The following is a 12,828-nucleotide window of genomic DNA, read 5'->3' on the forward strand; positions in this document are numbered from 1 at the left end:
TGCCATTCTGCTCTTATGCGATGCGGCGTATTCCCCGATCTTACCAATTCTAGTCGTTGGTTGCCCTCATCACGCCGATACGCGGCGTGTCCTCTACTCGCTATTATTCGAGAGAGCTCTACGGATGCTACAAATCTACCGGGCGCTTGGCTGTGCCCTCACTGTCGCCCCGTTCCGGGCTGAGAGGATTGAGAAAAGGATTGAATGGGGGGACGGCGTCAGTGTCAGTAGGGTTAGTAGGGATGAGCGGACATGGCCCTTCCAGGAGGTGCGGATTGAAACCAGTTCAGGTGAAGGAGTGCCTGGGTGCTGGGCTGGATTCTCTTTTACCCTGATTAGACACCTTTACCCCCACCCGCTGCCCAAGGATACATTTAGGCACAATGTCAACGTTGGCACAGACCAGCCCACTCAGTCAATTCATTCAAATGTTTAGACCTAGTCTAGACCATGTCAACACTGGGCTCACAAACAAGATGACCGCCACCTCATTCATCCCAAGGTGACATACGTACCAACGTGCAACTAGTAAAGCTATTATCACTCTAATCATTTTCCCGCCCTCTTCTATCTCTCAGAGACACATAACTCATCTTGAAACAGCATAAACAGTAAACATTCCTTGCATAATACTTCGCGACTGACATTCCCTACGGTGGAAACACCCCTTGTCTATGACACGTCGCCAGTGACACATCGGTTTCCGACCTCGGCTCGCTCTTACCACTTGAGCTCTCCGCCAAACCTGTCAGCCGCCTCAACGAGCAGCTTGGTGATTCCCGGCTCATGCGCAGAGTGACCAGCGTCAGCGACCATTTTGAGGTCAAGACCCTCGCCCCACGCCTGCTTCAGGTCATACGCCGAGCGCGCCTGCCGTCAGTCTTGGTCAAGCGAGCAGGCGCATAAGAGAAGGACAGGTGCCAGACAGCAAGCGAGGAGCAAGTGTCATGAGTGCCAAGAGGCAAATGTGACGTGCAGAGTGGCCAGGCACTTCATGCCAGTCCTCCACGTGCACGGATTCACAATTGCGACCGAGCAAGGCGACAAGCCAAAGGTGATAAGCCCAAGGCAGTCAGGCAGTACACGGCTCTGAAGCCGCGCGGAGTCTGGGCCCAGCTCTTGGAGATTGCGCACGAACCTACACGCGTCACATCGAGACGCGCGCGCCCTGCCCCGACCAGAAAGAGATGGACAGGCACTGGAGTGACGCCAGGGCGCACAAACGGTCGCGACACGATGCAGGTCATTGAACCAGCGCATGAGCGCCAAATGACCAGCCGATCCAAGTGAGCGCTGCACGTTTACTGCAGAGCTCTCGGCTCCAGCAATGGTGAGGCGCGATGGAGGACCAGTTCCAACTCCGCACTATTCATGTCGATCCTTCCAACCACACTCACCGGGCAGACAGAGTCGTAGCGACCCTGGACAACCACACAGGGGAGGTGGCGGCTGCAGTCAGCTGACCATTCAGAGTATTGGAGCGACAGTTCAAGGAGCGATGCAGGTTGTACTCTCGCTCCGCCCACTTACATCTTGTCCAGTTGCTCCTTCTTAATGAGGTGGCCCTCGGGGAAGAAGCCCGCGTTGACAAAGTAGTGGCACTCGATGCTCGCAAACGCGCTGGGTTCAGCTTCACTCTCGGCAAGTACCCGAGGTTGCCATTGATGTGTTACTCACCGAGCCCACTTGGCGTTGTTGTCCGCCAGTTCAACCAGGGCTGGGTCCTGCAACAGCTTGGAGGTGCTCTCCTCCCACGTCGCCCATGCCTTGGCAGCCGTAAGCGACTTGGCGTCGTCCGGGTCCGTCATCTGCTTGTAGTACGCCGAGATGAGGTCGTGCCGCTCGTCCTCGGGGATTGGGGCGAGGTAGCCCTGCCACGCCTCAGGCCAGATGTCTGCTGTTAGCTGACTACGACGCTGCGAGCTCACGGCTGGCGCCATCCTGGTAGAACCACTCTAACTCGGAGCGGCGGAGGAGGAAGATGCCTCGGAGGATGAGGGCTGCACAGCGGTCCGGATGAGTCTGGGCGTACGCGAGGGAGAGCGTCGAGCCCCTGCGGTCAGTGCGGGTACACGGAGTGGAAGGGAAAGGAGACGGAGGGGCCTGGTGGAGAGAAGGTGTCCGAGCGAGGGGTACTAACCATGAGCCGCCGAAGACGAGCCACTTGTCGATACCGAGCTCCTCGCGGACGCGCTCGATGTCGGCGACTGAGGTTAGCACGTGGGTGCAGATCTGGCCTGCAGGGAAGGTGAGGGTGGAAGGAAGCTACATGTTTCGCCTGCCGCGTCACCTGCTTTGCCAGCATACGCACCGAGGTCCCAAGTCGTGTTCTCGCGGAGCTCGGCGGTCCTGCGGTCAGCTATGACTTTGTCGGACCAGCTCACGGCTCGGACTTGCCCGCACCACGCTGGTCGATGAGCACGATGCGGTAAATGTCGGGGTTGAAGTAGATGGTGTCCGACGACGAAGTGCCGCCGCCGGGGCCGCCGTGGCTGGGATTAGCTCAGTGTCGTGGAAGGAAGGTGGCATGCTGCACGCCTCCTCTGGCGGGGGTGACGCTCGACAAGGTCAGACGTACAGGAAGATAACTGCGGTTAGCTTTTTCCTAGTTCACAAAGCTGAGCTCACCAGGCTTGCCCTTGGGGTTACCAGCCTGCCAGTAGCTGTCATTAGCGGCGTTGCCGTTGTGCGCACTGGATGGTGTGGATGTCCGAGACCTTCATAGTGCGGTCATCGAAGGCAGAGAGCGGGGCATAATGCCGCGCAGGGGTGGTAGTAACGCCGCTCATTGTGCGGCTGAGTCGACGGAGTGCGGAGGATAACAGTGTGAAGAAGAGCAATGGGATGAGTGGATTGCAAGGTTGGGAGGATGGGCAAGGAGACTGGAACAAGTGTGTGAGGAATGTCATGTCATCCCGGTGGGAACCCGGGCCGAGTGCGTGCGCGTCAGAGTCGAACCCTAGCCCTCCACCTTTCTGCCTTGCCTCCACCTCATCAGACATCTGTTGAGCGCAAGAGGTTGACATCACACCATGGGCTGGAGTAAGTACACGGCGCCCATTATCGCGCTCTCGGCCGCAATCCAGGTCGCTCTAGTAGCCTACGCAGCTTATGTCGACGCGCACCCCGACAGGTTTGGCGGCCTCAAGTACACCGATGTCGACTGGCGCGTTGTCCTCGACGGCCTGCATGCCACCTTCTCTCCAAAACCCTACCAAATCGCAGAAGGCCCACTAGGTCCCTCCCTCAGCATTGGTTCGCCATACCACCGTGCAACATTCCGGTACACGCCGCTCCTCGTTCTCGTCCTTTCTCCTGCCGCCATCGCACCTGTCCTCGGTCGGCTGGTGCTGGTTGGACTGACCCTCGCTGTGCCGCCTGTGCTGTTAGCCGCGGGCGCAGTTGAGTCGAAGGTACATGCTTTGTGGACCCTCAACCCCGTCGTGCTTAATATAAGTACACGCGGGAGCCCCGAGGCCCTCCCATGCCTCCTCACCGCTGCTCTCGCCCTCACCCTCCGAAGAGCAGGGCTGGGGAGACGAGGCTCGAGCTCCCATAGAGGCAAGTGGGAGGCGGCCGCGGCCGTCATCTTGGCTTTGGCAACGAGCTACAAGATCTACCCCGTCATTTACGTGGCGGCCATTTGGTCCGCCCTCGCTCGTGTGTATGGGTGGCTCGGCGCCGGGGTCTGGCGTTTTGGCTTCATCACGGCCTCCACTGCGCTAGTCATCAACGGCGCACTGTGGCTTGTGTAAGTGGCTGCTGCTCTCAGTCCCCGACGCAGCAACTAATGAGCAGCTGGGGCCAGCCCTTCCTTGAACACACATTCCTTTACCATCTCTCCCGCCTCGACCACAGGCACAACTTCTCTCCTTACTTCCTCCCGATCTACTTCGCGCGCACCATGTCTGACGAGGGTGGGACATTGCTGCACGCGCTGCGGAATCCGCTCGCCAGTTTCCTGCCGCAGGTGTCGCTAGTGCTAGGTGCAGGCTTCGTGCTCACGCCCCGCCTGGGAGTCGAGAGCGCCATGTTCTTCCAGACAGCACTCTTTGTTGTCTTCAACAAAGTCTGCACGAGCCAGGTGAGTGACCGGTGCTGAGGCCGCAGAGCTGTTCGTGGGAAAACAGAGCGGGGGGAGGCTCCGCAGGTCGGCTTTTGGAGCGGGTGACGGTACCCAGCTGACACCAGTACTTCCTCTGGCCGCTACCGCTGGTACCTCTACTCACCTTTCCGTCGCTGACATGGACCCGCCTCGCGGCCGCTCTCGCCGCCTGGATCGCAGGCCAGGCGCTCTGGCTCAGCCAGGCCTACCGCCTCGAACTGCTCGGCGAGAGCGTGTGGGTGCGCGTCTGGGCCGCCGGATTGGTTCTGTTTGCGGCGAGTGTGTGGGGTTTGGGCCTGCTGCTAGAGGGGACGAGGGAGCCGACATCTTTAGCTGAATTTAATCCCGTGACAAAGCCCCCTGGGACCGTCGAGACTGGGGCCCGGACGGAGAAAGCGAAGTGAGAGAAGCCAGGAGACGATAGAAACTAGATTACAACATGCATCTACGCAACCACACCCTCCTCGTCCCCGTCCTCACCAACACGGAGGAGGTGGTCCAGCCCGCTAGCCACCATGTCAAGCCACCGGCGCAGCTCTTCAACGGTCGTCTCGAGCTGGGCCGTTGCGGCGCCCACGTCGTCCAGGCGTGGGAGGTCGAGCGGGCGTGGTCCGTTGAACTGCGCCAGCCCAGGACTGGGGAGCAAAGACGGCAAGGAAGTGGACGAGTGGTTGAGGGGGGACGCGACGAGTGCCGGCGTGCTGACGCTCGTCATGCCCATTCCCAGTCCCCCCAAACCTGACCCAAAGTTCGTACTTGGAAACCCGTTGCTCGGGTTGAAGGCAGCACCAGCCAGGAAAGTCCCCGGTGCTTGTTCGCCTAGCCCTAGTGGACTCGGCAAAGCGACGAACGGCTTGAGCGCCATCGTGCTGGGTGAGGGAGGGAGTAGGTCCGCGCTCTCTGGCACCGCGGGGGAGAGCTTGAGCAGGTCGCGTAGGCCGACCTGGCTGTCGTCGACGCGCGAGCCGGAGCGCGAGCGCATCATCGCTGCCCCTTTGCCGGGTACCCCCAGGCCCGGGATCTTGGTTGGCGACGCGGGCACCTCTGCCACTAGCTGCGCCTGGGCCTGTGCGTGCGTCTCCTTGGCCGCGCGGCCCTCCATAACTGTCGCGGAGGCCTGGCGCATCATCGCCGGGCGCGCGAACGGCGGCGCAGGCTGGTCGAGGGGACTCAGCTCGTCGGCGGTAGGTTTGGGGAACTGTGCCTGCGCTTTGGGGAACTGTGGAGGAGGGGCCTTGGCACCCGCCATGAGTGGGAACTGGAAGCCTCTCAATGCGGCGTCAGAGCCTGAGGGTCGCCGGCGAGCTGCAGCTGAGGACGGCTCTGGTGTCGGCCCCGTCCGCATTGTGGGCGCAGACGCGAACGTGTCCACACTCGGCTTCGGCCGCGCGAGTGGAGTCGACTGCGCGCTTTCTCCCTCCGCCGTGGGGTTGGACGGGTTCGTGACGATAAACAGGTGTCGCGGCTTGCGGCTTTGCCGCACTGTCCCGCCGGCGTCCGAGCCTTCCAGTTCTTCCGGTTCCTCTGACAATGACGACGCGGGCTCCAGCGTCACCGGCGCAAAGCTCTTGAAGGGATCAGTCGTTCCATCGTCCTGGAAGAGCCGGCGCAGGCTCTCGGGCGGAGGCATCTTGCTTGGCTCGTCCGGCACCTCAAACATGCTCATTCTCGAGCGGACTGTGAAGCTCCAGTCATCGCCGTCGACGCTGGCCGCGTCGTCGTCGATCTGCGCCCCGACTCCAGGCGCAAGGGACATACGTTGCCCCCCGCCCTCCTTCCACGCCTGGAAGCGGACCATGAGCTCGTTCAAGGTTGTTAGGGGCGTCTTGGCCTGCTGCCGGATCCACTTGGTCTTGCTCAGATCCTCGGCGCTGAGTCGGTCTGCTGGCTCCTCGTTGAGGCACGCCACGACAAAGTCGCGCATCTCCTTGCTCCACGTCCCGCCTTCAAGACGGGGTGCGCGCAGCTTCTTGTCGCCTAGGATCTTGACGGCATGTGTGGCAGGCTGACCATGCATCGGTGGCTCTCCATGTGCCATCTCGAGCAGGGTAATGCCCAGCGACCAGATGTCTGCCTTGACGTCGTAGAGACGCCCTTGTGTGACAACCTCAGGCGCCATCCAGTACGGCGTGCCGACGAACGTCGAGCGCTTGGAAGTGTTTGAAGCTAGGAGCGCGGCGACGCCAAAGTCGCACAGCAAGATACGAGGGGGCTGCGTCGTCATGAGGATGTTAGCCGCTGCTGTCAGCCTACTTCACTCTCTAGCCCACCCTTGATGTCTCGGTGGATGATGACGTTCTTATGTAAGAACGTGAGCGCGACAAGCACCTCGCGCATGATCAGCGCGATATGCAGCTCCTTGAGCGGCTGGGCTCTCGACTACTGTGAGCTTGTATTCAGCTTCTCAGCTCACCAATGTTCTGATACTTCCTCCCTCAGCGTATTCCATGATGATCCACACCTTGGGCCCCTCCATCATGCTCCCGTAATACTTGATGACGTTCGGCATCGCGCCCGCCCCACCCGAGCCCGCCGCAAAGCTGTCCATGAGCTGCTGAAGCAGCGACACTTCTTTCTGGATGTCGCTGACGTCGTCGTCCTCCGTGTCGAGGTTGATGATCTTGAGCGCGACAACGTGACCGCTCTCCTTGTGCCGACCCTGGTATACGGCGCCGTAAGCGCCTTTGCCCACCATCTCGAGTTTCTACGGTCAGCTCAGCCAAGTGGTGACATACCTCATAGGTCTCGTCCGGACGTGCGTCCTTTGGTTGCCGCGCCAGCGCGGCGAGGTATGCCGGCTCCGTCGGCGCCAGCACGGATAACGGGGCGACCATAGTGGAGGTTTAAGGAAGTGGCGGAGGGATGAGGAGGAGCGGCACAGAGGTTCAGCAAGCTCAGCAGCTGTCCTGGCCTAATCCTGTCCTGTAAAGTGAAGAGACGGTGAGATGTGTTGAGCGGGAGATTGAGAAAGGCGATGTGCAAGTTGGAACGTGAATGGTGATGGGCGGGGGTGGAGGGATCTCATCAACGCCCGGTTCTAATGCCCAGGACGGCGGATTAGCCCGACAATTCAAACATTACAAGTGAAGCTAATCGGTAGAAAATAATATAAGGGTACTTGACTCATCTTGAAAATGTTGGGCGTTAGTCGCCACCATCTGTTTGTTTGCAATATTCGCCGTACACCTTCGCCCACTCTCACAGACGTCGGCGCATCGCCCCCTCCTCCAACCTGTCACTCCTGCGCTCGGTACTCCGAGCGCTCCGCATCACATCCAGTCCCGCCCCCCCGATGGCCAAGGCGATTCAAGAGCCTCCGGCGGCTGCCCGCGTATATCCTTTGGCGTCGCCGCCAACGCCCAAGCACGAGAAGCTGGGAGGGTACGACTTCTACCGCTCGATCGGGAGCCCCAAGAACATTCTCGCTCCGATGGTCGAGCAGAGCGAGCTGCCGTGGAGGCTCCTGTCCAAGGCACCGCTGCCGCCCGACATCGCTGGCCCCATCGAGACAGTGACCACACCCCAGGGCAAGGTGCTCAAGCGCTACGTCGGCGGCGTGCACCTGAGTTACACGCCGATGGTACATGCCAAAGTGTTCCTCAAGACGAAGGGCATCAAGGACCCAGTGTTTAACATCCAGCACGGCGAGGAAGGCAGCGGAGAAGATCTCGCAGGTATTGAGGGCGGGGACAGGCCCCTCTTCGTGCAGGTAAGCTTTCATTTGGATAGCGTAGCTTATACAGTTCTGCGCCAACGACCCAGACGCCCTTCTCGCTGCCGCACAGAAGGTGCAAGACCGTTGCGACGCTGTCGATATCAACTTCGGCTGCCCGCAGGGCATCGCGCGCAAGGGGCACTACGGCTCGTTCCTCCAGGACGAGTGGGATCTCGTCTCGCGCCTCATTTCGACGCTGCACGAGAACCTCAAGGTTCCGGTTACCGCCAAGTTCCGCATCTTCCCTGATGTCGAGAAGACAATCGCGTATGCCAAGATGATCGAGGCGGCTGGTGCGCAGATCCTCACCTGCCATGGGCGCACGCGCGAGATGAAAGGCCAGGCGACCGGCCTCGCAGACTGGGACCAGATCAAGGCCGTAAAGGCCGCTGTCAAGGTCCCTGTCTTCGCCAATGGGAACATCCTGTACGGCGATGACGCGACGCGCTGTCTGGAGTACACGGGCGTCGATGGCGTCATGAGCGCCGAGGGCAACCTGTCCAACCCCGCGCTGTTCATGCCTCCAGACCACGAAGCGGCTTACCCCAACATGCTGCTGCTGGCGAGACGGTACCTTGACATCAACGAGAAGCTCAAGACGCCCACCAGCGGTAACGCAATGAAGAGCCACATGTTCCGCGTCCTCCGCCCCATCCTCGACCAGCACGAAGACCTGCGCGATCTCCTCGCTCGCACGGGGTTGTTGGACGGCAAGGTCGACGAGTACCGCAAGGCGCTCGACAAGATCGAGGCGCGTATGGGTGAAGACGGCTCCAAGGTCGGCTGCCCCGCCACCCCGATCGGAGAGGGCGGTTACCGCGAGCTGCCCAAGTGGGTCGCACAGCCGTACGTCCGCAAGGTGCCCGAGTCGGCCAAGGTGCCGACTGACCCAGCATATGCCGGTAGTGCAGCGACCAGTGCCGTTCCGACCCGCGCGCCGTCGCCTGTAAACGTTGCGCCTCCCGCACAACCGTGCATCGGCCAGCCGTGCGGTGGCTCGGCGGCGGCACGCTGCCCGACCGGTGCGTGCGTTCTGCACTGCCGCGCGATCCGCGCAGCGGAGGAGGGGCCATTGTCCGCCAGCGAGGCGCTCGAGTCCGCGCTCCGTGGCGGACTTGTCGGCATGGGCTGCGAGTTCCACGAGGCCAAGTTTGCGGCCCGCAACAAGCGGAAAAAGGAGAAGAACTCGATGCGTCAGAACCACAAGAAGTGGAAGCGGGGGCTGGAACAGGAAGAACGGCGGCGGAGTCAGAGCCTCGAGCGTGAGGAAGCGCAATGCATCGAGGCGTAGAGGCAAGACCCATGTTCTTGCTGACCATCACCCTCACCATATCATTAGTACCACCGCTCACCCAGAGATAGAATGCTAGAATGCATGTACTTGTAGTGTAGACATGCTTGTGCTAGTCGGTCTTCCAGGGCTTAACGCTCTCCGCGTCGTCGTCGGGGTCGAGCAGCAACTCGAGGCTCCATACAGACAGGAACAGCGCGATGTTGACCCACCGCCACCACGTTTGTGACCCGGCGTCGAGGACTGGGTGAGCTCGTCATGTGAGGAAGACTTACGGAGGAGGTGGGTGTACACGGCGATGAGGATCGCACGGCGGTACGACAACACGATCGTAGTAATGCGCATGTTCTGCGTCAGCTTTATCGCGAGACGGCTCACAGTTGGTTCCTCGCCAAGACTCCGGCCGTCCCAGAAGTTGGGTCCCGCGGTGTCGCTCCCATCCTCCCAACCGCGGCGGATCATCGGCACGATGCGAGCGGCGAAGTGCAGCACAACTACGCGGTAGATGAGAGACAGGAGGACGTGCGGTGGCAGCGCGCCCGCGACGGCCCACACGCTGTCGATCGCCGAGCCGACGGCGTAGTGCGCCAGCGCGTTGACGCTAGGCGCTGACACACTCTTCGGGACTGCCCAGTCGTGCGAGAGCCATCCGGTGCCGAACTGGCGGGGTCTGGTGTCAGCTTCATAGACCTGACTGCAGCTCGCAGAGACGCCCAACCGGACGGCGGCTTCAGTGGTGATCAATCGCCATGCCCGAGATCGCCGCACGATCGCGACGGGTCGGCTCGCAGACTCACTCCATGGCTCTCTCCACGCCGGACAACCACGCTGAATACGCGACGTAGAGGAGGACGAACGCCGTCTCGATGACGTTTGTTCGCCGCAGGGTGAAGCCCGTGACACTCAGGAAGACTGTAGCCGCAAGCGCAACGCCGAGGAGGAATGCCGGGAAGGGCATGTCTGGGAACGCGTACACGATGAGCCACAAAGCGCTTGAGTAGACGAGCGAAGAGAAAACGAGCCCCACGAGTCCGCGCCACTCGAAACCCTCCTCCTTGTCGTCATCGGCAGTCCAGCCCTTGCCGATCCGGCCCGTGATCTGGATGACGAGAAGCGTCGAGATTCCTTCAATGAGGGTAAAGAGAGGCGATACCCAGCGCAGTACGCTCGCGTACAGGTACGGGAGGACGTTGACGAGGACGTGCCCGAAGCGCGAGTTCTCTGGGGGCGTGATGTAGTAGTAGAATGTGAGGAGAACGCAGAGGCCGCTGATGAGGGGCGAGAAGAAGGATAACACGGTGATGAGTGGCGCGAAGACTGTGTTCTTGAGCAGCAGTCGGAGAGTGCTATAACCAAAGTGGTGGAGGGTGAAGAGGAGGGAGAGGAGGAGGAACGAGGGCGGCCCTAATGTCAGTTGGAGGGAGGAGAATGAACGTACCGAGGAGGTCGAGGGCCATGGGGAGGGCGAAGAGGACCTGCCCAAAGGTGGCGAGGCCTCCAAAGTAGGAGAGGGCGCCGGCGAGCATGCCGGAGGGAGCGACGGAGTCGCGATGGCCAAAGACGGACGGGAGCGAGTAAGGTGGAGGGGGTGACAGAGCGCCAACCGAGGGTTGTTGACGAACTTGTGGTTTTGGGGGAAGTCAGTTGGGGCGCGTGGACCGTGACGCATGGCGCGTCCCAATATTCCATCCCACCTTATCCTCTTTTGACTTGTTTTGATATTCCATTCATCCTCCACATCTCACAAATCATGCTCATTCCTCGCGCGCCGCTCGCGATATCCCGCGTCAGTCTCGCGTCGCGCTCAACACTGCGTGCTACGCCCCGGCCCTCTCCGATAACCGCTCAGGGCCGCATCGCTTCCTACTCTTCGTTCGAAGGCCCCAAGGTCAAGAAGGTGGTGACCGAGGACACGACTCGCCGCAATGGGATGATCGCTGCTGCCCTTATCGCTGCTGCTGCTGGTCTGTGGTACTGGGAGACGAGCCGCATGGGCGTCTACCCCTCCACTGCGCGCCGGGACGAGTTCACTGTGGTCGTGGGGCGGAATGTCAACCGCCAGACTCTGACGTTCGAGCGCAAGACCAACACCGAGATTGAGGAGATGCTGCATGAGAATGAGGCCAGTGAGGTACCCGCTCGCCCTGGCAATCCCGTTGCGCGGTGGGACACGAACTCTATCGCTTCCAATGAGCCGAGCGAGGACCGGAGGGCGGCGGACATTGTCCCCCGAGGCAAGGAAGGGGAGACGGGACAGCGCGATCTCGCCTTCTTCTCCGTCATTGATGGTCACGCCGGCTCTGCGACGTCCCAGCTTCTCTCCCGCACCCTGCACCCCGCGCTCTCACTAGGTCTCGCCGGCCTGCAGGCTGGCATTGTGCCAGGCCGCTCGTGGTACGGCCAGATCTACGACATCCTTACCTGGGCCAAGACCTGGAGCCCGATCAACATTTCCAAGAGCCTCGAGGCTTCGTGAGTGTCTATCCGGCTTCGGGCTTTTGCATTTGACTGACGGCAGCTTTGTCAAGCTCGACGACCACATCTCAGCTGCGCCGATCCGCGCTCTTCCTGATATGCTCACCGACCAGTCCGACGAGGCTCGTGAGAAGTTTGCGGCACTCGCTGCGCCCGCGGCGGCTGGTGCAGTCGTTGGTACGGCACTTGTCGACGCTGAGAATGACAGCGTCTATGTCGCGGTGACGGGTGACTGCCGTGCCGTGGCCGGCTGGCAGGGACCTGACGGATGGCGCTCCGACACGTTGAGCGAAGACCAGATGGGCGACAACCCGAAGGAGGTGGCCAGGTGAGTATCCTCATGAACTAACCTGAGCAAGCTGACAACAGGATGCGCGCCGAGCACCCTCCATATGAGGGCGACACGGTGATCCGCAACGGGCGTGTGCAGGGTGGTCTGCAGCCGACGCGCGCGTTCGGCGACGCAGTCTACAAGTGGACGACAGTGCAGGGCGAGGCAGTGAACGCGCTTATCAAGGACGCGGGTGAGAAGCCTCGGAGTATCCGCCCGTGGAACTTTACGCCGCCCTATGTGACCGCACGGCCCGTGGTCGAGTACCGTCGGCTCAAGGGAGCAAACGGCGAGAAGCTGCGGTTTATCGTGCTTGCGACTGATGGCTGTAAGTTTCTGCTTGACCGTTGCTGTGCTGAGCTTACAATAGTGTGGGACCGGATCACGTCCGAGGAGGCGACGCTGCTCACTGCTGCGTACTTGGCTGAGAAGAAACGCGCGGACGTGAACAAGGCCAAGCTCGTGCAGGAGATCCCTGTCAAGACGACCGAGCCGCGACCCTTCCCAGTCCAGGACCTGCCTGGATCTGGGAAGCGCGACCAGGGCCAGTGGGTGTTCGAGGGCGACGCAAACGCGGCCACCCACCTCATCCGCAACGCGCTGGGCGGTGGTGACCGAAAGCTCCGCGGCGAGCTCCTCTCCTTGAATGGCAAGGTCGCGCGCTACTTCCGCGATGACATGACCGTAACGTGAGGTATTAAATTGCGTACGCAGCTAACGACAGCGTCATCTTCTTCGAGGATTAGAGCAGCCTAGAGGTTGTTGTAGAGTCTGTAGTCGCATCAGCATGACATGATCACAGTGGCGCACAGACAGGGCGGATGTATTTGGCCTCCACATAGATCCCACCTCCACCACATCCATCATCCCATCCACGCGATCCTAACTGTCAACCACACATACTCACTCCC

General features: G+C 61.0%; 6 protein-coding genes across 6 annotated transcripts; 3 read left to right on the forward strand and 3 right to left on the reverse strand.

The window, feature by feature from the left end:
- Positions 1 to 720: 720 nt before the first annotated feature.
- Positions 721 to 2,789, reverse strand: CcaverHIS019_0304350 (uncharacterized protein; the record flags this gene model as incomplete). Its single annotated transcript, XM_060598881.1, has 11 exons — positions 721 to 870; positions 1,398 to 1,449; positions 1,531 to 1,620; positions 1,678 to 1,894; positions 1,929 to 2,053; positions 2,141 to 2,207; positions 2,312 to 2,349; positions 2,385 to 2,492; positions 2,579 to 2,588; positions 2,629 to 2,663; positions 2,695 to 2,789. 11 exons carry the CDS (start codon positions 2,787 to 2,789, stop codon positions 721 to 723), a joined length of 987 nt encoding a protein of 328 aa, XP_060455630.1.
- Positions 2,790 to 3,032: 243 nt separating this feature from the next.
- GPI14 (uncharacterized protein) lies at positions 3,033 to 4,509 on the forward strand (the record flags this gene model as incomplete). The annotated part of the gene is made up of 3 exons (XM_060598882.1): positions 3,033 to 3,751; positions 3,799 to 4,084; positions 4,192 to 4,509. The coding sequence occupies 3 exons, from the start codon at positions 3,033 to 3,035 to the stop codon at positions 4,507 to 4,509; spliced, it is 1,323 nt and encodes a 440-aa protein (XP_060455631.1).
- A 41-nt stretch (positions 4,510 to 4,550) lies between these two features.
- Positions 4,551 to 6,939, reverse strand: KIC1 (uncharacterized protein; the record flags this gene model as incomplete). Its single annotated transcript, XM_060598883.1, has 4 exons — positions 4,551 to 6,343; positions 6,376 to 6,484; positions 6,519 to 6,809; positions 6,841 to 6,939. 4 exons carry the CDS (start codon positions 6,937 to 6,939, stop codon positions 4,551 to 4,553), a joined length of 2,292 nt encoding a protein of 763 aa, XP_060455632.1.
- A 458-nt stretch (positions 6,940 to 7,397) lies between these two features.
- Positions 7,398 to 9,111, forward strand: DUS1 (uncharacterized protein; the record flags this gene model as incomplete). Its single annotated transcript, XM_060598884.1, has 2 exons — positions 7,398 to 7,814; positions 7,849 to 9,111. 2 exons carry the CDS (start codon positions 7,398 to 7,400, stop codon positions 9,109 to 9,111), a joined length of 1,680 nt encoding a protein of 559 aa, XP_060455633.1.
- A 112-nt stretch (positions 9,112 to 9,223) lies between these two features.
- CcaverHIS019_0304390 (uncharacterized protein) lies at positions 9,224 to 10,637 on the reverse strand (the record flags this gene model as incomplete). Its single annotated transcript, XM_060598885.1, has 5 exons — positions 9,224 to 9,354; positions 9,387 to 9,459; positions 9,490 to 9,781; positions 9,909 to 10,515; positions 10,550 to 10,637. The coding sequence occupies 5 exons, from the start codon at positions 10,635 to 10,637 to the stop codon at positions 9,224 to 9,226; spliced, it is 1,191 nt and encodes a 396-aa protein (XP_060455634.1).
- Positions 10,638 to 10,861: 224 nt separating this feature from the next.
- On the forward strand, positions 10,862 to 12,663 carry CcaverHIS019_0304400 (uncharacterized protein; the record flags this gene model as incomplete). The annotated part of the gene is made up of 5 exons (XM_060598886.1): positions 10,862 to 11,583; positions 11,630 to 11,914; positions 11,956 to 12,245; positions 12,288 to 12,606; positions 12,642 to 12,663. 5 exons carry the CDS (start codon positions 10,862 to 10,864, stop codon positions 12,661 to 12,663), a joined length of 1,638 nt encoding a protein of 545 aa, XP_060455635.1.
- Positions 12,664 to 12,828: the final 165 nt, after the last annotated feature.

The sequence above is a fragment of the Cutaneotrichosporon cavernicola genome, assembly GCF_030864355.1.
Source record: "Cutaneotrichosporon cavernicola HIS019 DNA, chromosome: 3".
Classification (NCBI taxonomy): Eukaryota; Fungi; Basidiomycota; class Tremellomycetes; order Trichosporonales; family Trichosporonaceae; genus Cutaneotrichosporon; species Cutaneotrichosporon cavernicola.